Raw genomic sequence first — 21,273 nt, forward strand, 5'->3', positions numbered from 1 at the left:
GTGGGGGGGGGGGCTAAATAGGAGAAGATTGTGTACAGTACATTCGTAGTCAGTTGTCTTATGGGCCGTGTCAAATGGTCTCACCGCAGACAGTAATAGGACATATTTATCCATACACATGATCACAGTGGGGGTCAGTGGACAGCCAGCTGCAGATCAGTGGCCTGGGGCTCAAGTAGGGGTTCAACTCCTTGCACAGTGACATTGAGATAGTCCAGAATTATCAGCACCTTTATAATCCCTATCTCAAATACAGTGTGAACCTGTCCACCAGTTCTGGTGTCACCAGGAAGCTGACTTTCCAAAACTCCTGTTGCCCTAATCCCTCTTAAACAAACACAACAACAACAACAACAACAACAACAACAACAACAACAACAACAACAACAAATATGCAGTGAAGCTTGAGGCAAAAGCGTCCCATAATCAGAAGGCTGTCAGCTAAATGCACAAAATGCAAATGTAATGGTTTAATGGCCATAACTAATAGGCTACACAAGAGTCATACGATATCCTCATTATAACATTGTGATTATTCATTGTTTCTTTTACACATTTCATGATATCACTAATGAGGGATGCCAATTACGTTAGGTTTGAACAGGTTTATTCATTAATAAAACACCATTTCAATTTACAATACTTACAAGTAAACAGAAATATAGTACTCTCGCTTAAAACAATCCATGCTCCATTTTCTGAGCTAAGACAAGTAAAATGGAAATTAAGACATTGACTGACATTTATATTTACACCATAAATACATCAAAATATACCTAACAATCGCATAAAAATATTCAAGGGTCAAACTTTGTTTAACTTAGACTAATTATATATTTATTTACTCATAGGAAGAACCAAACGTATTGGCCCCATTGGACAAAAGCAATTTCATACAAAGAAATACATAACATCCAGTAAACAGATTGCCTGTATAGCGTACAAGCTTCAGGTAATTTTTTGACAAATGAAGAGGTTATCAACAGTAAACAGCACAGACATTGCTGAGTTACAGTAAGCAGGACAACATGTAAACTTGGCTATGAAGAGCTGCAAGTACTGCAGTACTGTTGTTCATCTGCAACAATGTTACACTATCTGACATAAGTTACACATCTTCTTGTAAACCTCTTATCGTTGTGTACACAGCCTGCACAACAAAAGGACAACAGCCTGTCAATACTGTCACGTCAAAAAATTGTTGAGGGACTTTTTAAGACCTCAGTTGAAAGAGGAAGCAGACTACATTCATTTTCTGTATGTTCTAACATTATTTACGTCTCGACTTTATTGCTCGCACATTCTAGCTAACAGAACTTATGAGGGAAATACCCACTCTATTTTAGGAGCGGCCATTTCGAAGTAATTTCTAAGTAAATACTTTTCATGGTTGGCATGTGACATTCAGCAAATTATCTTCTGCGTCGAACAGTGGTTCTCAAACGTTTTCACATCAAGGACCCCTAAAGTGACACAAATTAGATGGACCCCCATTTGAGAACATTTTGTCCCAGGGTCCCCCATTGGACAAGATTTTAGCTTTTGTGAAGACCCTCCCACTCCCCTGGCCCCTGTCTTGCAGGAGCCTGGTTTTGGGGTTGTTAGGCTGATTGGGTGCACCTGGGCCTGAAATCCATGACAAAAATAGTCATACATTCTGTCATTATGTTACTTATGTTTGGAATCCTAGTGAAAATAAATCATTACCCTTTTTGCTGGGGACCCCCTGGAACCAGAACCACTGGCTTATACCACTTTAGACTGCTGTATTTACAGCATACTCAAATGAATAGCCTATATTCTTTATGTGCCTCTCAGTGCAGTGTCACTGCCTTTGAATAGTCAGATCCTCAACCATCACACCTGACACTGCCGAGCGCCTTCAGGAAGTGCTGCTTCTCTTTCTCGTTCTGGGTCTTCTCTTCACGATTTCTTCTTCTTGGTCACTTTCGCAGCCCCTCTGAAATCAAACGCTTAAGTTGAGTAACAGCTTAAAGATGTGGTTAGAATAGGCTATTAAGGTCACACACACATTATAAATAAGTAATGACTGTAAGTTAACAAATAGGCTAGTGGGTCACAGACAGTACATTTGATATTCGTGAGACATACATTAGAGCAGATAGTAGCCATGACACTGTTACAGAACAGAAGGTAAATACTGTTGTGATGACTCTTGAAAGTCTTATAGAAACACAGAAGATCTGCTGTAACTATCATAGTCGCTCTTTATGTGGCCGACCTAAGTTTATGGCAATGCCATCTCATGACATATTCCAAAACGGGCCAGTAATAGCAGACTTCTCGGGATCATTGATGGATTAGCTCCTCCTCCTACCTCATCCTGGTCAGGCAGCTTGTGGCTCTTCTTCATCATGCGTGTTAAGTGGTTGCAGAGAGCCACGATTCTGAATGACATCTGTTGGCACAGATAAAAGAACAAGATGATGGCCAGAAGTTGGAGTGGTTGTTTAAGACTGAGGTATTTAAGACTGCTAACTTTATCTCTAGGGCCTGGAATAGAAGGCAAGCACAGCTCTTTAAGTAGGTTCAGGTGGTGGTTTTCATGCTGTACAACTTTACTGTATGTATTTTGGGTGTTTTCTGTTGGTTTTATGTTTTGATCATTGTTTGTTTAAATGATGAACAGTAAAAGTGTCCTGTAAGCCCATGTGGGCTGGGCTTCATTCGAAGCATGACACTTAAATAAAGAAAATCAATCAATCAATCAATCACAAGACAGATTCAGAAAGTAAAAGAGTGAAACCATCTCCCCCCTCCTCTCTGATTGTTGCATGCAAGTTATATCATTGTGCTCCCAGTACTTGTGCTTTACCTTCCACCTGCGCCTGGCATACTGTCTCCTGAAGTTCTCCAGGTTGACCACTGACAGCCTCTTCACCATGGCCTGTCTGGGATTCGAGGGCTGGAGAGACAGGATGAGGGATCAAACAAATAATGTCAAATCAGTCTTCATGTTTGTAAAAGCTATGCCAGCGTATTGGTCTGATTGTGGCTGTATAACATGAAGAATAACATGAAATCTAAAGAGAATCGAGGCAAACTACAAGGGTTTGGGATTGGGATAGATAAACAATGAATGTTTATTTCAGTGCTTGGAAAAAGACAACAGTCAAAACTGTCAAACGATGTGAGGTGGGTAAATCCACTGAGGTGCTGAAAAAGACCACACATAAACAAATAGGTCAAATGTATTACATTTATAGTTGTGCATTTTATGGTTAACTTCAAACGTAAAATAGTGACAAAATTATGACATTCGAAAAATATAGTTTGAATGCATCATAATGTGCTTTACCTGTTGGTTTATGGAACATCTCAAAGAAAGAAAGAAAGAAAGAAAGAAAAGAAAGAAAGAAATGGTATCCAAACTAAATAAATAAATTCAAGGTCAAGTAAAAGTGCTCATTCATATCTATAAATAACAACACACTAAGAAATACAAAAAATACAATGGAATGAAAAAATAAATTAATCAAAAAAGTGTGAACTTCTGCTACACTCCATTGAAAGGAATTCCTGCTTGACCCTGTTTTTTTTGTTCCTGGGTACAACAAAAGTAAACCAGAAAATTCAACATCAAGCTTCCCAAACAAATACAGTGCCATCCCAAAATAAATGTGTGCTTTGTCATCATTTCAAGTTTGGAATTATTCCTAACGAATATTATCATGCCACTTAATTGAAACTACTATAAAGCTCACACTAGGAGAAACAATCTTACAAATCATTAAGAAATCGTAAAATAATTTATATCTTAACAACACAAAGTTACGTATTGAATTCCTACAATCTCCTTGCAAAGGAACATTTAAGATGAAGCAACAGTCAATGTTTTTTGTGTCTTTTCCCCGTGTGTTAGCCAGAGTCTGAGACTGTCTGTTTGGCCTCAGGGGGGCACAGGTCCGCCCCACAGGCCCGGTGCAGCAGCTCCCTCAGTGCCTGGTTCACTTCCTTATGCAGACTGCTGCTGCTGTGGCCGCCGTTGGCCACCTCGGGGTGCGGACTGCTGCTGCTGTGGCCGCCGTTGGCCACCTCGGGGTGCGGGGAGGAGCCCATCACCTGCTGCAGCCACTGCAGCTCCGAGTTCAGCTCCTGCCTGAGCGCGTTCAGCTGGCTCTGCCTCTGGTGGTACTTCCCGCTGATACTCTCCAGACTGGCATCTACCGCCTTCATGTCCTCCCGCAGCAGCCTCCTGGTCGCCTCCACCTTGCGGAACTCGTATCGCACCTGGGACAGCTGCTTCCTCGCGCTCTCGCTCTCCTCCTTGTACCAGGCCTCCTTCTCGTTGTAGATGGAGAGCAGGGCGTCCATGTCGCCGTGCAGGGTGTGACGGGCTCCCGTCACCTCTGATATCCCGGTCTCCATCGAGCTGATGTCCTCCACCACATGAGCGAAACGCTCAAAGTTAGCGTACGTGTTGTTCGGGGGCATGCTAGAGTGGCACTGGATGGTGTACTCCTTCAGGCGCGTGGGCTTCAGCTGCCATGGCTCCACTTTCTTCTTGGCCTCTCGGGCGGAGCTGTCCTCCGTTTGGCCGTGGGACTTCAGACAGAGGGGTGGAGGAACACTGAGTGAGAGGTCTGTCTTATTGGTGCATCTTTGACACACACACACACACATCAGTGGTGAATGTCCTAACAGGCGTGGCACTGTAGCATTAGTGTGTAAAACTACAGCGAAAGCCATGGCAGGTGAGAAAGGCAGCCCAAAATACATTCCTGTTGAGTGTGTTATGTTCCTTGTCCCCATGCTTGTACATATCCAAACAGGACGAGGACTCCACAGCAAAACACCATTCACATGCAGGTCAGCGGCCAATAGTGGAACACGCTTCTTCAGCATTACAAGCTGTTAAATGTCATAACCATGCCATAAAAAAAAAGGTGAGATCCAGCTTTTGCTTCAACGTCTTTGATTTCTGTTAATTAACTCAAGCCAGAGGGACAATTTCAGACTGCAAATGCCAGAGGGAGACTGTCCAAGATGTGTAGTGCTGAGTGAATTGAGAGGTGAAGGGTCAGAGAATCTTCCCAGAGGAGGGGTGCGGTGCTATGATCATGGCTACAGTATTGTGCTATGTTTTGAACAGGCCAGGCTGTATGTAGTTGAGTGTGAACTGCAGGATTTTGAGCCAGTAGTTAAATACACTAATCACTGAGCATTTAAAGATGGATTTGCTGCTCCGATAAACAAATAAACCTGACACCCTTTGACACGTGAGACGCAACACAGCGAGATGTCGTCTAACATGTTTGGGTGGAGATGTTGTTTAACATGATTGGGCGGAGTGCTGACAGATACATCAGAGGTAGCTGACAACACAGACACATGCTATTATGTATAGCATAAACCATGTGCATACCTTTATCCAAGGATGGTTGAGGGCGTCTTGTATGGTTAACCGCTTTCTAAAAAAAGAGGAAATAAACAGACGAAAAATTGAATAAACAAAGGAGATAGATAGATAGATAGATAGATAGATAGATAGATAGATAGATAGATAGATGCACTCACATCAATAGCAGAAGATGGAGCAAAACAGTAAATAATCTCAAAAGAGAAATGATAAAGTGCAAAGTAAAAGTCCTTTAAAATGACATATATAACGGTGGTGGTGGGGGGAGATAAACAACTCCATGAGAGACGGACCGTGGAAAACAAGTCCTGTCGTCGTGCTTTAGGTTGTGAACCCCACACAGCAATATATTGAGAACAGCATACATTTCACAGGAATATTCCCAGAGGTGCATTTAAATGGAAACGCAATGTCAAGCAACAAGTCCAAGATAGGAGATAATTGCGTGGTACAAAGAAAGACAGTTATTACACAATGCTTTGCCCTAGGTGCCGTACTTAGATTCAGAGTATACTGTAGAATAAATAATGTATGTTTGTTTTTTGGTGGCTATCACATGTGGTTAATCCTTGAAATGTGCCCAATTTTATGCTCTTTCTATATTTTTGCGTGCCTTTAAATACAACCCCTTCTGGTCATGACAGAGCCCTTCCTTTACCTTGTGTCTTTTTCCAGCAGCTGTCTGATGAAGTTCTTGGCCAGCTCACTCGTACTGCTGAAGAACTCGTCGTCAAACTCGTAGTTCACCGCTGAGATGTTTCCCATTGTCTCCTGCTTCGTGTCACCAAGGAAAGGGGAAGCACCGCTCAAACTGAAACAACAGCAAAAACACACACGCATAAAGATCTTCCTTTATTATCTCTCAACAGTATATTCAAATTCAGATTGAGATGAATGGAAGATCCCTCCTTACAGTATATATGTGATGACTCCGATGCTCCTGTGAAGGATTGCACAAAGTTAATCCAAAGAAATGCATTGCAGCCTGTGTTGTATAGTGGTCAGTAGAGTCCAGAGATAATTGAGAGTCCTTCTTACCACATGTCTGCCTCCAATCCCAGTTGCTCGTAGTTGACTATCTCCGGAGCTGAAAATAGACACAACACAGACTCCTGCGTCACAAACAACACCGGGCGAAATAACAAGAATCTTCCCAAAATGTACATACAGATGGTCCCACTAAGGTTACTACAAACATGGGGGGAAAAACACACCTAATTGAAAATACCTACCAACAAATTCAGGAGTTCCGAAAATGTTTTTGAAATCTGCTCCAGCTTCTATTTTATGTGCCAGTCCAAAGTCTATGATTTTGATGCGTGGCAGCTGGACATCCTTATCCAACAGCATGATATTTTCAGGCTGCGAAAAGAACAAAAACAACAACAGAGGCCACATTCGTCAGCAGATTCATACCAATGCTAAGACTGGCTAATAAGCAGCATAGAATAATCCACGTTACCTGTTTAAAGTCATCTTTTTTGTAGGCATTAAAGGAAAACATTGCAACAGTTATAATCATACTTAGTGTGCAACATTAAGGTAGAAAAAAGTGCAAACAGCTGATTGCATATCGGCATATTGGATACATACTCTTAACTCCTTGGAGCCACATGAGGTATTCAACTTGAGCCTTTTTTTGCAACTTGTGTCTAACCTACATTGTTTCATTGTCTAAACTGCATTGTTTCATTGTCTAACAACCTACATTGTTGCTCTGTGTCTACAAGTGACCTCATATGTAGGCAAAGTTGAGCCACTGAACCCCCCTGGCACAGACTCCCCCCCCTTATTGAGAGTATATTTTATATCCACTCTGTAATATTATTTTGTAATTTATCATGGTGAAATGTATTTGTATAGTACCCTCTTCCTATATAAATGTGTCTATTTTTTTCTAATATTAAAAAAAAAAAAAAATTTGACGAGTAGGCTATCGTATTACAGTATAGGACGAATCAGCGTGACGTCACTTGCCATCCAGAAATGCAGAACCCCGCGGCAGTTATTCGTATGAGTTGTGCCCATTGATAGTATAATAGATCTGGATAAAGCGAGCTGATTGGGATTTTATATGAGAAAATGAGGCTTGAATCTCCCGCTTCCTGTTCATCGTTGATTGGTTGAATCGATTAATTCTACATGGAAGTACGGGGAGAGGGGGCGGCTGCCAGGGGAGTTTCCGAATTTGCCCTGTCTCTCTTATCGCCGTAATGCATTATGGGTAGTCTGCTACTTTGGCTAATGCTAGCGGCTAACGTTACTTACTTTACATTGCAGTAAAACGCCACTGAATGACCAAATTGATTTAACTTTTAACCATTTTGCGTAACACTGTTTCCATACGGACCCCCAGCATTAGTTGTTTATAACGTGACTATATTTATAACGTTTATAATAACGTACTCCGGTTTCTGGGCTGAATCCAATGGTCTGAATACAGAGAAGGCTTAGCTTTATCTAACGGTATAGATAACGTTAAATGGTCCGCCATGTTATGAACGTTAGATGTATGGTATCTATATAGTTACGTGTGTCTACTAACATTATTAAAATATCATAAAGTAATGCTATTTTCTGATAATTTGCTTAACTATTACTATCTGATACCTTGCGGCACATTGCTGCCTCTACCGGTCGGAAGTATTACTGTTCTTATTATCCAATGTTTGTCGTCAATTTTCCTCGAAATGGGGCTATAATTTAGAAAACGGAGCGTGTGAGAGCAGGAAAAAGACTTGAAATTGTTTTTTCAGACCATAAACTAATTTGGAAAGTGTTCATTTAAGACATAGACCGAGAGAGAAGTTGGCTCGTTTCCCATAGAGTTGAATGCATGTTCCTGGGGAGTGCTACACGAACTGCGCCCCCCACTGTCCATTTGAAAGTATGCAATTTCCGCATATAATAGGCTTCAAAAAGAGGGAGGCTGAATTGGGCACTGGTTGTGCCAAACAAATGTTAATATCTCAAAAACTATACATCACATTGCTTATATTTTTACATTCTGAGTGAGAGCAGAAGTAGCTCAAGAGTTTGATGTATAATATATGCAAGCATGTCGTGTTAAAGTTGCGTGAACTGTCACCGTTTCTAAAATGTAAACAGAGTCAGCCGGGTAAAGTCAGACACTCAAGCCTCCCAAAGCTCACGCTCCATAGGGTTCCATTGCCGTTGCCACCCAGTGACGCGGTTTGTTTACCAAAATGCTGCTCGGCTGATCCCTCGTATTAGGAAACACATGTACTCTGTAGCCTACCCCTCTATAGTATTTAGAAATCGGATGGCCAGACTTTGTATTATGACATTAATTGTATCTCATTATCTTATCATAGATAAATAAAGATAAGATAGTTAAATAGTTTTATATGTAATATTTACTCCAATCTTGTATGGTGGAATTGTATTGTTTGAAGTTGCCTATTATTGACTCTTTGAGGTGCGTTTGTATTGGGGAATGGATACCAGTCAATCGGCACCTGATTATTTAAATACACACCTGTTGGCAATCAAGCACATAGTGAATCTAATGAAGCAGTAGGCTATGCGGAACGCGTAGTTTCGCTCCTTCTTGTTTTTAATGCAAACTAATAAAAAAACGCGTCTATACTATCCTGGTGTGCGCTGGAAAACAGCTAAGTGGAATCAGCAGGACAGAAAATGGTCAGCATTTAATTACTGCAGAGAGCAAACATTGTACCACCGTAGGTCTGAATCAAGCCCTTCACCAAATGGCCTCTACATGTATGGTAGTCTCTGCTTGCCAAACTAAAAGTGTTCAGAGCGAGTGGAGGAAGAGTGGTAGAAAAACAGGATGGTGACTATCAGAGAGTAGCGAGGGTGACAATGACATCTCTCTCTAAAGGCCAACAGATAACCTTGTGGCGTTGCTGTCTGAGTGTCTGGAGGCCAGCCACACAAAACAGGAAGGATGTGTACGTGACTCAGAGTTGCGACAGACACTCTTAATATCACGTATTATATAACCTTAGGCTATATGATAGAACACAGCAAGTCCTGCTCAATCCTACATGTACAGTAGCTGGGGAGTCAAAAGATGTAGCACAAACACCCTCCTCTCCTCCAAAAGAGTTCTTAACAGAAGCCACATGACCCGTGGCTTTACATGAGAAGCAGGTGGCACATTTCACTCGTGGGCTTCGTCATACCTTTAGGTCAAAGTGTGCGATCCGTTTGGAGTGGAGATACTGCACTCCATCTAGGATCTGTTTGATGAACTGGGTGGCCTCCTCTTCACTGAGAGACTCCTTCTGAGCCAGGAAATCGAACAGCTCTCCTCCAGAAACTCTGTAACACACACACGCACGCATGCACGCACGCACGCACGCACGCACGCACGCACGCACGCACGCACGCACGCACGCACGCACACACACACACACACACACACACACACACACACACACACACACACACACAAGCACTCGTTCATACTCAGTGACTCATACCATGTGCTCCAATCATCTGGAGCGTGACCACTCACTAAAATGTCATCTTAAGTGAGTCCTCAGTGTCCAGATGCATTGGTCAAGCATGCCTTGGATAACTTTGTTTGTGGCAACAATACATTCCTGTGTGAGATAGTGCCCCAGTGATGAACCATAAGTAGTGCTCCATCTAGCCAATAGCAATAGGAGAAATTATAAAAGGCTGCAAAGGACATTCATGAAGCCTCCTTTGACCAGCAGATAAGCATGATGTTCTTTCATACAGAAAACAACAACAACCACAACACAGCATTGATTTGAGTGTGCTTTAAGCTCTCTGTCTGTAGCACAGTGTGTAATCGTGTAATAGTGCACACTGCACAGTGCATACTAGTGAATCGATTCACCTCTACTTTGATTGGATTGAGCTTTCAATTAGTCCTAATTGGGCCCTGTGCCCGCTACCTCCCACTGGCGCCTCTTTCTAACCAAAGCTTTATTGACTCAGTAAGGGACGTTCTGGACTGCATGATCCTGGTAGAGGTTCTCTGCAAACAAAAGTTTGACAAACAGCCTATGTACACATAAGCAAACACATAGACCAGATCGTTCCTACACACAGACACACAACTAGCACCGAATTAAGACATGGATCTAGATAGGCCTAAAAGATAATAATGGCCTTATGTTTAGCGAGGTCTAATCCTTTGACTATAGGAGAGATGCCAAAAAATAAACCCAAACATGTGGCAGGGATTTGATGATGATGGTGTGGGGAGATTTGGACGTTTTTCAGATGAACACTACTCTACTTGACAAGCATGAGGGAATGCTATTGTATCGAATGGCAAAAGATCGTAAATGACACTCTGTCGTATTATGCAAGTGTTGTAGATGCTTGTGCGGTGACTCACAGTTCTAGGATCAGCACCACATCTGTGCGGTTCTCGTACACGTCGTGCAGAGTGATGATGTTGGAGTGCTGGAGCTGCTGCAGGATGCACACCTCCCTCTCGATCTCCTCTCTCTTCACCCCCCGCCTGCTGGCCCGGCTCTGACGCTTCTTGATGAACTTTGCTGCGTATTCAAGGCCTGTGCTCTTCTCTGTGCAGCGCTTGACAATGGCAAACTGCCCACTGCAGACACAAAACAAGCAAAAGACAATGACGGGGACTGCTCTGTTTAGGGATCTGAAACGGACAAAACGAGAGAAGAGTTTTGTTGTTGTTGTTGTATTTTGGAGGGGGATAGCAGTTGAGTAGAAGCTCTCCCTGTGATGGGAGGTTCTGGTATTGCAAGACATCAGTCTTCTGCCATGGGGGAGGACCATGCAGAGTTTTTAGTAGTTACTAATCCAAGTAACTTCAAGTTACTGCATTACTTTCTCCAGTGCTGGCACAGCGCTCAGAGGAAGTGTGGAGATAGGTCTGGCTATGCGAGACTTCTGCGTTGCCAAACATTATTCGTTTTTTTTGTCCTCCTAAGGGAAATAAATAAAAGAAAGTATGCAGTTTATTGGCTGATTGTTGACTCCTCCTGTAAGGTTAATTATTGTTTCAATAAAAGGTTGTACCTCCCTTTACGGAAGGTGGGGTAGCTAAAGTAATATAGTAAAGTAGTGAGTAAGGTAACTTACTTTTGATACCAAGTAATAAGTAAAGTAATTGTATTACTTTTTAAAGGAGTAATCAGTAATACGTAGCTAATTACACTTCCTGAGTAACTTGCCCAAAACGTATAGCTTTTTTTTTTTTTTTACTAAACATGACTGCAGAAATATATGAGAGGTCTGATCCATGTCTAACTGACTGACAATTCAACAATGTGGATATATTAAACATTTCACGCAACTTGGGAGTACAGTATTAACCTGACGCTGCCAGATGGGGGCGCTACAGTATGAAATGGATGGGCAACACTTCAGACAAAAAAAGCAAGTTCATAATTCAATATCTCTCAAAAATAAAAAGTACTGGGAGTTATTATTATTGTTTCAGTGTCATAACTTAATCAACGGAGGAAATCGCCCGCTATTCTTTGAAAAATACCATCATTTGTTTTTCTTGTCCCTGTCTCTATCATGTGTTGAATGAAATAGTGGATATTTCATTTGGTGATGAAACTCGTATAACATATAAGGATAAGATAGGATATGACTATGGGTGAAAGGAGAGGTTAGGGAGGTTAATGTTCATCATTTCCCCTCTCCCAGCCAGCCGGAGAACAATGGTACAGACAGAACTGCTGTCCTCCCACTACAGCAACCTTCCTGCTGTCCTCCCACTACAGCAACTACAGCAACCTGCCTGCCAAATAATCTCTAGCCATCCTCAAGAGGTCAGAGGTCAGTCCTCCTGAATATTTCACAACAGAGGTGTGGCTTACCGGGCCTCTGAGTCGATCAATGTTTCTGTGTTTTGCTGCTTTGCATATTCTAGTCTCTGAACATATGTAATGTAATGTAATTTTATTCAGTCATCATAACAAAATCACAGTATAAACAAAATCAAATCAACCAGAGACTGAACAGGCTCAGGCAGAAGCAAAATGCTTATATTAAACCTGACCTAATTTCTACTCAATTAAGCTTTCCTCCAAAATAAAATAAAAAACAGAAAAGTAAATTTGCAACAGTCAATGTTTACAACACAGAATATATATATATATATATATTTTTTTAAACAGCATCAGAAAATTTATTCACACTTATAACCTTCAAAAATAGCTTCAGAAACCATTTTTTTGAAAACCAAAAGCGAATTACACATCTTCAAATTTATATGTGCATCATTCCAAACTTTCACCCCAACAATGGAAACACATCTCCTTTTAATCTCTTTTTTAGCTTTTTGCACATTAAACTTGCACACACCTCTTAGATCGTACTTGCTGTCCCGTATTGAAAATAACTTTTGCACAGAGAATGGGAGTGACTTTGATTTTGCTTTAAACATTATTTGCATTATCTTATAATAGAACAAGTCGTTAAATTTCATAACACGGGAATTTAGAAACAGTGGATTTGTGTGAGCATAGTAATCCTTTTTATTAATGATACGTATGGCTCGTTTTTGTAGAACAACTATTGAATTTAGAGTTGTTTTAAAGGTTGATCCCCAGAGTTCTACACAATAAGACATGTAAGGTAAAATGAGTGAACAATAAATGATATGCAAGGCCTTATAATTATATGGATTACATATGGATGTTTATGATTTAGATTAGTTTGTTTTTGAGTTTTAATACTGAGCTTTGTCAACCCAACATTTTTAGTGAATACAAGTATTCCACCATTAAACATCCAAACTTTATTGTCACTCTCTAACAACATAACTAGTATTTTCACTCTTAATTGATGAGGAGGGTGAAAACAGGTTCTAGCACTTAGTCATCCAGTTAAATATGTGGTGAGTCTCCATCTATGCCTGTATTATCACACTCACACTTGTAATCTGGGACCTGACTAAGCCTGCTGCCACTCCTTCTGCAGGGTGCTGTGGGCGTGCCTGCCTACTCCATGCATTTATTGATCTGTTAACTGGGTCACTGAAGACAAGCCTCTGAGGCACTGAGCCTTCAGTGTCAGGCCCAGTGCCAAGCCTCTGAGGCACTGAGTCTTCAGTGTCAGGCCCAGTGCCAAGCCTCTGAGGCACTGAGTCTTCAGTGTCAGGCCCAGTGCCAAGCCTCTGAGGCACTGAGTCTTCAGTGTCAGGCCCAGTGTCAAGCCTCTGAGGCACTAAGCCTTCAGTGTCAGGCCCAGTGTCAGGCCCAGTGTCAAGCCTCTGAGGCACTGAGCCTTCAGTGTCAGGCCCAGTGTCAAGCCTCTGAGGCACTGAGCCTTCAGTGTCAGGCCCAGAGTCAAGCCTCTGAGTCACTGAGCCTTCAGTGTCAGGCCCAGTGTCAAGCCTCTGAGTCACTGAGCCTTCAGTGTCAGGCCCAGAGTCAAGCCTCTGAGGCACTGAGCCTTCAGTGTCAGGCCCAGTGTCAAGCCTCTGAGGCACTGAGCCTTCAGTGTCAGGCCCAGAGTCAAGCCTCTGAGTCACTGAGCCTTCAGTGTCAGGCCCAGTGTCAGGCCCAGTGTCAAGCCTCTGAGGCACTGAGCCTTCAGTGTCAGGCCCAGTGTCAAGCCTCTGAGTCACTGAGCCTTCAGTGTCAGGCCCAGTGTCAGGCCCAGTGTCAAGCCTCTGAGGCACTGAGCCTTCAGTGTCAGGCCCAGTGTCAAGCCTCTGAGTCACTGAGCCTTCAGTGTCAGGCCCAGTGTCAGGCCCAGTGTCAAGCCTCTGAGGAACTGAGCCTTCAGTGCCAGGCCCAGTGTCAGGCCCAGTGTCAAGCCTCTGAGGCACTGAGGCTTCAGTGTCAGGCCCAGTGTCAAGCCTCTGAGGCACTGAGCCTTCAGTGTCAGGCCCAGTGTCAGGCCCAGTGTCAAGCCTCTGAGGCACTGAGCCTTCAGTGTCAGGCCCAGATGGGACATGAGGGCTGGTGTGGTGGCACAACTCCCAAAGAGGCTCTGAGTGGGCGAGCCATGGATGAACGTTCTCTTTGACACGACTGAAGAGGAGCACTCAGGCAAGGATGCATACAGAGCATCGAGTGGGATGGGTAGATTAAGCATACTAATCTAGCGGACCACAGGGTTTAAAGCGTATAAGTCTATGAAGTGTGCAATGTGGCAATGACACCTTGCACTTTCAGACATTGCGAAAGAGCACACCGGAGAGAGGGAACAGATAATAATGGGGGGGGCGGGCCGTTTCCACAGAGACATCCCAGGGTGGCTGTGATAGGCTGCTCACTATCATGGCTAGCAGGCTAAGAATAGCCGTGCCTGGAGGCTCATCCTCCACCTGCCATCTCATCATCATGGTGGCGGGTGGAAGGAATGGGCCCGCTGAGCTGGAGGAGGTGAGGGAAGGGAAGGGAAGGGAAGGGAAGTGTGGAAAGGAAGTGCTGAGAGGGACCAGAGGATGAAAGCTGTCCCCTGGTGGCAGCACCAAACACGCAGATTCCAGGGGCATATGGCAACCCGCTGTGCTCACACACACACACACACACACACCACGCTCACTTCAATCAGTGGAGCCGTAGGCTATACAATACATGCAGCGCGCACTTCCACTTCCAAAGTGCATTTTCTCTGGGAAAACCCAGGATATGTCATAGGCTAAGCCTGTTTGCTCTGTTTCAGACACACCCTGCTGCCTATAGCGAGCTACATCACATCTGGGAGCTTCCCAGTATTACTACATTGGTCTAATGTTGGGCAACTCCAGTCCTTTATATGCATAGCTGCCATTTGTTTTTGGTTTTATGCTCTAATATATTTGCCAGGCTCTGGAATGCATCTGCTTAACCCACCTATTGAAACAATTATCAGTTATCATGATCATGTACTTCATATTAGGGCAGCAAACACACCATTGTGTACGGCCCTATGTGGAAATGTTGAGTGGGCGTGTCTCAGAAGAGTATGGCACTTGCACTGTATGGTCAAGATGAAGGGAACACTTATAGACTAACAGAATGATTTCGAAACCCTCCATCTGTACGATTGTGGTAGGAAACGATGTGTGCGATGAATCTGAATTGGCCCCTTCTCTTCATCTCCTGTCATGAGGGAGAGAGATGGGGGGGGGGACGACGACAAGAGGGACTCTACATAAAAACCAAAACACAGTGTCCTGTGGGGGGCTCAGAGCATCATGGAACCTCAGATGCTCTTTCTATCCTTTCTATTCACAGGACAGGACATTCGTACCCCTGGGACATCCCTGAAAGGCTGACCGTGTTTAGAGATGCCTGTGGTCATGTGTGAACCGAGGAGGGGGCGAGTCACTCCATTCATCTTTCAAAAAGCAGGCACCTAAGAGGAGGGATGGTCACATGACTGGAGCATCGATGTCCTAGATTGAACAGTGAAGCAAGATTGAACAGAGTGACCTTGGTGGTGCTGATGGACTCGTAAACCTAAATGCGAGAAGCTGCGGGAGCCAGGTGTGGGTGTGAGGACTTGACGGGGTGTTGTGGAGTGTAGAGTAACTGATGCTGGGAGGAGGGGTTCCACAGCGGGCCAGGCGTGCCGGCTGTCTTAGCTCTAAGCCGGCCAGCGGGCTCTGAAAGCACCGTCTCTCTGTGGACTTTCCACTTCCAACAGCTGAAGGTTATTATCCACGGCCAAGGTCGGGGGAACGCTCGGACGAGTGGCGCCGGCCCAATACTTAAACACATTTCTCAGCCGAACAACCTCTGGGCCGCCGTGACCAAGCCAGCTTCATACTGTAATTGGCCAAGCCCTGTCCCTAACCATCCTGTCATCTACAAATCATAAACTAATATGTAGGAAGGCCGGGGAGGCAACACAGACTGATAATATGTTCAAGATGTTCCTCATCACAGAATATTATTATTTCTAACCTGTCAGTGGATGAACAGCTATGTTATGTAGCGATGGAAATGCTTCAAATGCCACTTTGACAATATTAAGCATCTCAAAAAGGATGTTGGAGAAGTATTCTAGGATAGAATCCCACTGGTTTTTTAAGCTGTCTGATGTCAACAAAACATTTATGTAGGGGCAGGTGCGTGTGTGTGTGTGTGTATGTGTCTGTGTGCGTGCGTGTGTGTCTGTGTCTGTGTGCATGTGTGTGTGTGTGTGTGTGTGTGTGTGTGTGTGTGTGTATGTGTCTGTGTGCGTGCGTGTGTGCGTGTGTGTGTGTGTGTGTGTGTGTGTGTGTATGTGTCTGTGTCTGTGTGCGTGCGTGTGTGCGTGTGTGTGTGAGCGAGCACCCGGGCACTCTGTCGGGACGGGAACTCCAGGAATGTTCAGCGGGTCAACATGGAGTTCCCTCCGTCAAGCTGCTCTCAACAAACACATTTTTCACCCACTCAACAGCAGGAATGCCTCGGTCTCAGAGGAGCTGACTACACACTTTCTCTCCTGCCCCTGGTCGTGCATTCATGCCCAGTGTGTCTGTGCTATAGATACACCATGTAAACCCCGTAAAGGATCAGCAGCACCTGTTTGCCTCGCCACTGTTAGCCCTTTTCACGTCAACACATCCAGCGTGTGAACGCTGCCGCCGACTGACATGTGGGGGGGTCGACTTCTGCAAACTGAAAACATTTCTCTAATTCATTTCCCTTTTCAACTATTTTACATCGTACTTCCAAAAATGGACAATAATTGCAACAGCCACAGGCAGCTTGTGGTAACACTGTTCTTTGTAATTCAGTGAGGTATGATGTGACCTTTAGAGTGTTCTCACAGTCACATTCAATTACTATTAACCAGTGTTGGGGGTAACGCATTAGAAAAGTAACATATTACATGTAATATATTACTTTTAGCAATAACTCAGTAATATAACTTATTAATACCAATAGGATTTCAGTAATATTACACCAGTTGTCAAGTAACACAAGTTATTATTATTATTATTATTTTCGAATTGTGTGTTTTTATAGACGGAATTAACTTGACAACATTGACAAACATTCTAAACTTGACAAATATTCAAATTTGCCCCCAGCTTACTTCCTGTTGCAGTGTTTGCTAATACAATAACTGACAAGAAATAAGCTAGGTTTCAAACTGTTCCTTGGCAGTACAATTTTGTGAAAACAGTCTATAGATGACAATAACAAAGCAAAAGGATATAACATTTCGAATTTTGGACGGTTTACACATGACTTCAAGAAGGTTGGAATTATGTTTCGGGATGGTTCCGGGGCGGCGATGTCATTCTGCTACGGCTGTTATTTTGGTGAAGGTAATGCACAAGTAGTGTGATAACAAGTAACACAGGTTACTCTAGTCTACACAGACAGTAACATTGCAAATGAAAGTAACTAGTAATACTGTATGTAGTATATTACATTTTGAAAGTAACCAACACTGCTATTAACACACGTATGGCCTTTAACACTGCAGACCCAAGACTTCCTATACTGAAAAATGTGCAGCCTTGTATTTGTATCCGCTGTGACGTCATATTTACACAGAGTTTACAATGTGGAGGAAGCTGGCAAGCGTTTGTATTTTGCTTCAGGTGTGTAAAAACAATGGGGCTTCCCATCCAACAGCGCATCCTGTGAATTCCTGCAGCTTGAGTGATGACACGTCGTTTCGTTCAACAACAGTCATGTAGCCTAATACGACTGACCGCTGGCCACCACAGTTTGAACCATCTCACAGGAGCAAAGGTATCAAGCTTTTATAAATGGCTACGGCGGATTTCCTGTTCTGGCCAAATATGGAAGAGTGTGAAACCGTGCTGTCGTCGGCGACAGACGGTCACATTATTGGTTGAAAGGTCGGGTTCACATTGTCCTCTGTGTGTTCCCATAACAGCCCTTTTCCCTCAGCCTCCCTCAGTGATGATGACTTACATAACAGCTCACCACCGCCTCCACCTGTCCCTCAGAAGGCCGATGGCAGCAGGTGCAGGCTCGCACCCCACGACACTTCCCCATGTCATCAACGTCATCACTTAGACCGTAAAGACAAGGGCTGCCTGCTTTACAGATCGGTTTGCCGGGAACACATTGTCATAATACGTGGAAAGGAACATCAGTTACAGCTGTGAGGGGCCCGATGGTATCAATATCTGTGAACAAGGCGACCTCAGCTCAATGATGAATCGCCTTTCACGGCTAAACAGTTCCATCTAATACAGTACATCTCAAATATTCCCTCACAGATCCGTGTGGGGCCCCCGACATCGAGTTCCCCCCACCCTCCTGGGACGATTGAGTAACATCAGAGAGTCCAAACCCACGCAACACACACAAACTGTGACCAGAGAGGCTCCCCGACCCGCTGGAAAACAATAAGCCAGAGGAGACGGGAACAAGCAACACCTCAGTAACAAACTACAACCTAGAGACAGCTGCTGGAGAGCTGCTCGGATTCACAGGCACTCCCCTGACACAGAGAGCCTTTCTCATTCTCAGTCACAGAAAGTCTGTGTGGTTTTCAACCGCCCTTGATTCTAGCCTAATACCTCACGATAGGAGGGTTAAACACATGCAAATTCAACCACGAGTCCTTCCTAAGCGCAGTGTTCTTTTCCGAAGGACAGGCTTTCAGTTTCGCAACTCTGCCGTATTGTCAGGCCTTTAAACAGCACGTGTCTGCAACATGAGCTTCTCAATTAGCCTCTGGTGATCTGCTGGTTTATCCTAACAATGTTGAATGTCTTCATCCATGGACACATCTGAATATTTCAGGAGGAACACATCTGACGTTTCAATCAGAGGAAGAATCTCCATCCGAAAAATGACATTGAGCTGTGGATCATTGCTCTACTAATGTGAAACATGTAAACACAGGCGGAGCGCCTAGTTCCATTGGCAGGCTATACTGGGCCAGTCTGGGTTTGTCCTGTGTTAAGTAGGGTGTGTCAGAGCAGCTGTATGTGTGGACAGTAAACAGGCCAAGGCTACACTGTGACATAGTGTGTTTTGATTAGTAGGGTAGTGAAAAGTTAGTCAGAAGTTTTCTTTTCTCAACCTACCAATCTGTTAACAATTGGGGCACATGCCCATGTGTCCTTCCATGCTAAAAGGATGTTCAACTTCCTCATATTGCACTATCAACTTCCTGTAATTGATTTCCCGTTGGTACACGGTTTCCTTGAGTGTCTGCGGTGTAGAGCCTTGGCTTGTAGAGGGACTTGTCTCTTGAGATTTGCATTATCGTCATCTTCAAGACATTGATTCAACACATTGAATCATATGGCGTGGAGAAGTGCTCATATTTAGACAGACACACAGCAGACAGGTCAATCTAAGTATCTTCTCTTTCTTTACTGTCGTAACTTGCCACCGTCGCCAAGTGCGTGCTCTTGTTGGGTAATTGTTTCAATTGCCACATGACCTCAATTTCAATTGTTGGGTCTAAAATACAGATAACTCGTGTTATGATTTGACACTATATAAATATATAATTGATTGATTGATTGATTTCGTACAATATAGGCTGCATATTGTGTCAAAACAGTACTTGTTTTCTTTGGCGTACCTTTGAACCATATCTCTCGCTGTAAACTTCAACCTACTTAAAACAGTGACACTCCCAAATGCAAGCTTTAACAGGCAGGCTGTTTGCATCTCCATTCCCTATGTACACTCATGAGGACTATAGGGTTACACTATATCAAGAGGCAGGCGGGGGGTACCGAATCATAATCTCACTTAAAAATGAAATGAGGGGAAGAGATCATTCAATTGGAATTAAACTACTCCCACAAATTGGAATTAAACGACTTCCACATGGTTGTAGTAACCGCTTCAAATAACACTCACCTTCCCAGCTCTTCTCCAATTTCATAGAAATCATCGACTTTCTGTTGCTTGAATACCGCCATGCCCAATGTCTTCATTGGTGTAGTTGATCTCCTTAGCATGCAACACACTGAAGCGAGTCTTGCCCCTCCAACTGCTCCTCTTCTTCACAAGTCCAACCCTGTGAGAAGAGATGACAACTCAGAAAGATATCCATGCTGATTTCTGACTACAGAGCAATGAACGCTGCTGCTACATGTCCCAGCTTGCTGCAAAACATTCCATCTCGGAGCTGTAGTTGCACTTTAGTCTTCTTCAACCTGATGGGCCCAAACAACGTGGGCCGATGGGCTCTTTTGCTCATGAAAAGAAAATAAATAGAGCAGTTTGTCTGCCTTTCACAAGTCTAAATGCTGATTAGACGACATTAACACAAAGTACTAATGACACTGTTATTACACTGCTTCATTATTCCACAAGTACAACTCAGGCAACTATGCCAAGCTGGTTAGTGGCACTATTTAGTTATGTGATTATAACAGGATTACAAAGAAAAATTAATAGGCTAAATGGCATTTTAAGGGCATCTGTTTGGGAAATAATTGCAAGATAGAAAACATTTTGTGTAATAAACGTTGATAATGGCACTAGGTCTCAAATAGCTAACTATTATTACTATGAATCAGAATTCAAAAAATGTAATGAACAACAACAGTCAAGACATAGATAAAAAAAAACATTAAAAGACAGGCTACGTTTGAAAACGGCACCATTTGGGGGGACATGGAGAAGTCCTGTCTGACAAGTTTCATGTCACACTCACACACCACACAAAGTCTCAACAATAACAGCAGCTTCATCTCACCTTCTGTCAGCGGTACAGCTGCTAAGAACCTCGCATGCTATTCCCACGTCTCAACCGGTCTGCTCTTGTCTCGTCTGTAGTTCAGCCACAATGCTGCTCACTTTATTTGTCACTCACGGCAGCACCATCATGCGTTTACTTCTACACAAGGACTGTAGTCCCTCCCCCTGATGGCACCATTATGAAACTGCACTATGACAGAGCCAGGCTATCAATACAGATGACTGACTTGTATCGAAGTTTATTCTGTTCTGTGCCAGGTCTCCTTTCTTGAACTAGCATTTAAGGAACATCATTCT

The 21,273-nt window shown here is 43.5% G+C and overlaps 1 protein-coding gene across 2 annotated transcripts; it reads right to left on the bottom strand.

Annotated features, from left to right (window-relative positions):
• Positions 1-600: 600 nt before the first annotated feature.
• Positions 601-21,099, bottom strand: dapk2b (death-associated protein kinase 2b). Of its 2 annotated transcripts, XM_083655018.1 has the most exons (12): positions 20,975-21,099; positions 20,131-20,290; positions 10,743-10,964; positions 9,550-9,688; positions 6,613-6,742; positions 6,419-6,467; positions 6,294-6,320; positions 6,039-6,191; positions 5,387-5,432; positions 2,837-2,926; positions 2,339-2,419; positions 601-1,960 (listed from the first exon to the last, which is right to left on the bottom strand). In XM_083655018.1, the coding sequence occupies exons 2-12, from the start codon at positions 20,229-20,231 to the stop codon at positions 1,883-1,885; spliced, it is 1,116 nt and encodes a 371-aa protein (XP_083511144.1). In that variant the 5' UTR covers positions 20,232-20,290; positions 20,975-21,099; the 3' UTR covers positions 601-1,882. The 2 variants fall into 2 exon arrangements, with proteins under 2 accessions (XP_083511144.1, XP_083511143.1); XM_083655017.1 differs by lacking the exons at positions 601-1,960; positions 2,339-2,419; positions 2,837-2,926 and adding an exon at positions 3,814-4,566.
• Positions 21,100-21,273: the final 174 nt, after the last annotated feature.

This window comes from Poromitra crassiceps, assembly GCF_964638095.1.
Source record: "Poromitra crassiceps genome assembly, chromosome: 18".
NCBI classification, from domain to species: domain Eukaryota; kingdom Metazoa; phylum Chordata; class Actinopteri; order Beryciformes; family Melamphaidae; genus Poromitra; species Poromitra crassiceps.

Excerpts from the sequence above, each read along its gene's own strand:
- dapk2b (XM_083655017.1), bottom strand. The coding sequence starts at position 20,231 with ATGCTAAGGAGATCAACTACACCAATGAAGACATTGGGCATGGCGGTA. Across the intron at positions 10,965-20,130 it reads ATTGGAGAAGAGCTGGGAAG|TGGGCAGTTTGCCATTGTCA; the intron begins GTGAGTGTTATT and ends TTGTGTCTGCAG. Across the intron at positions 6,321-6,418 it reads GGATTGGAGGCAGACATGTG|GAGCATCGGAGTCATCACAT; the intron begins GTAAGAAGGACT and ends AATCCTTCACAG.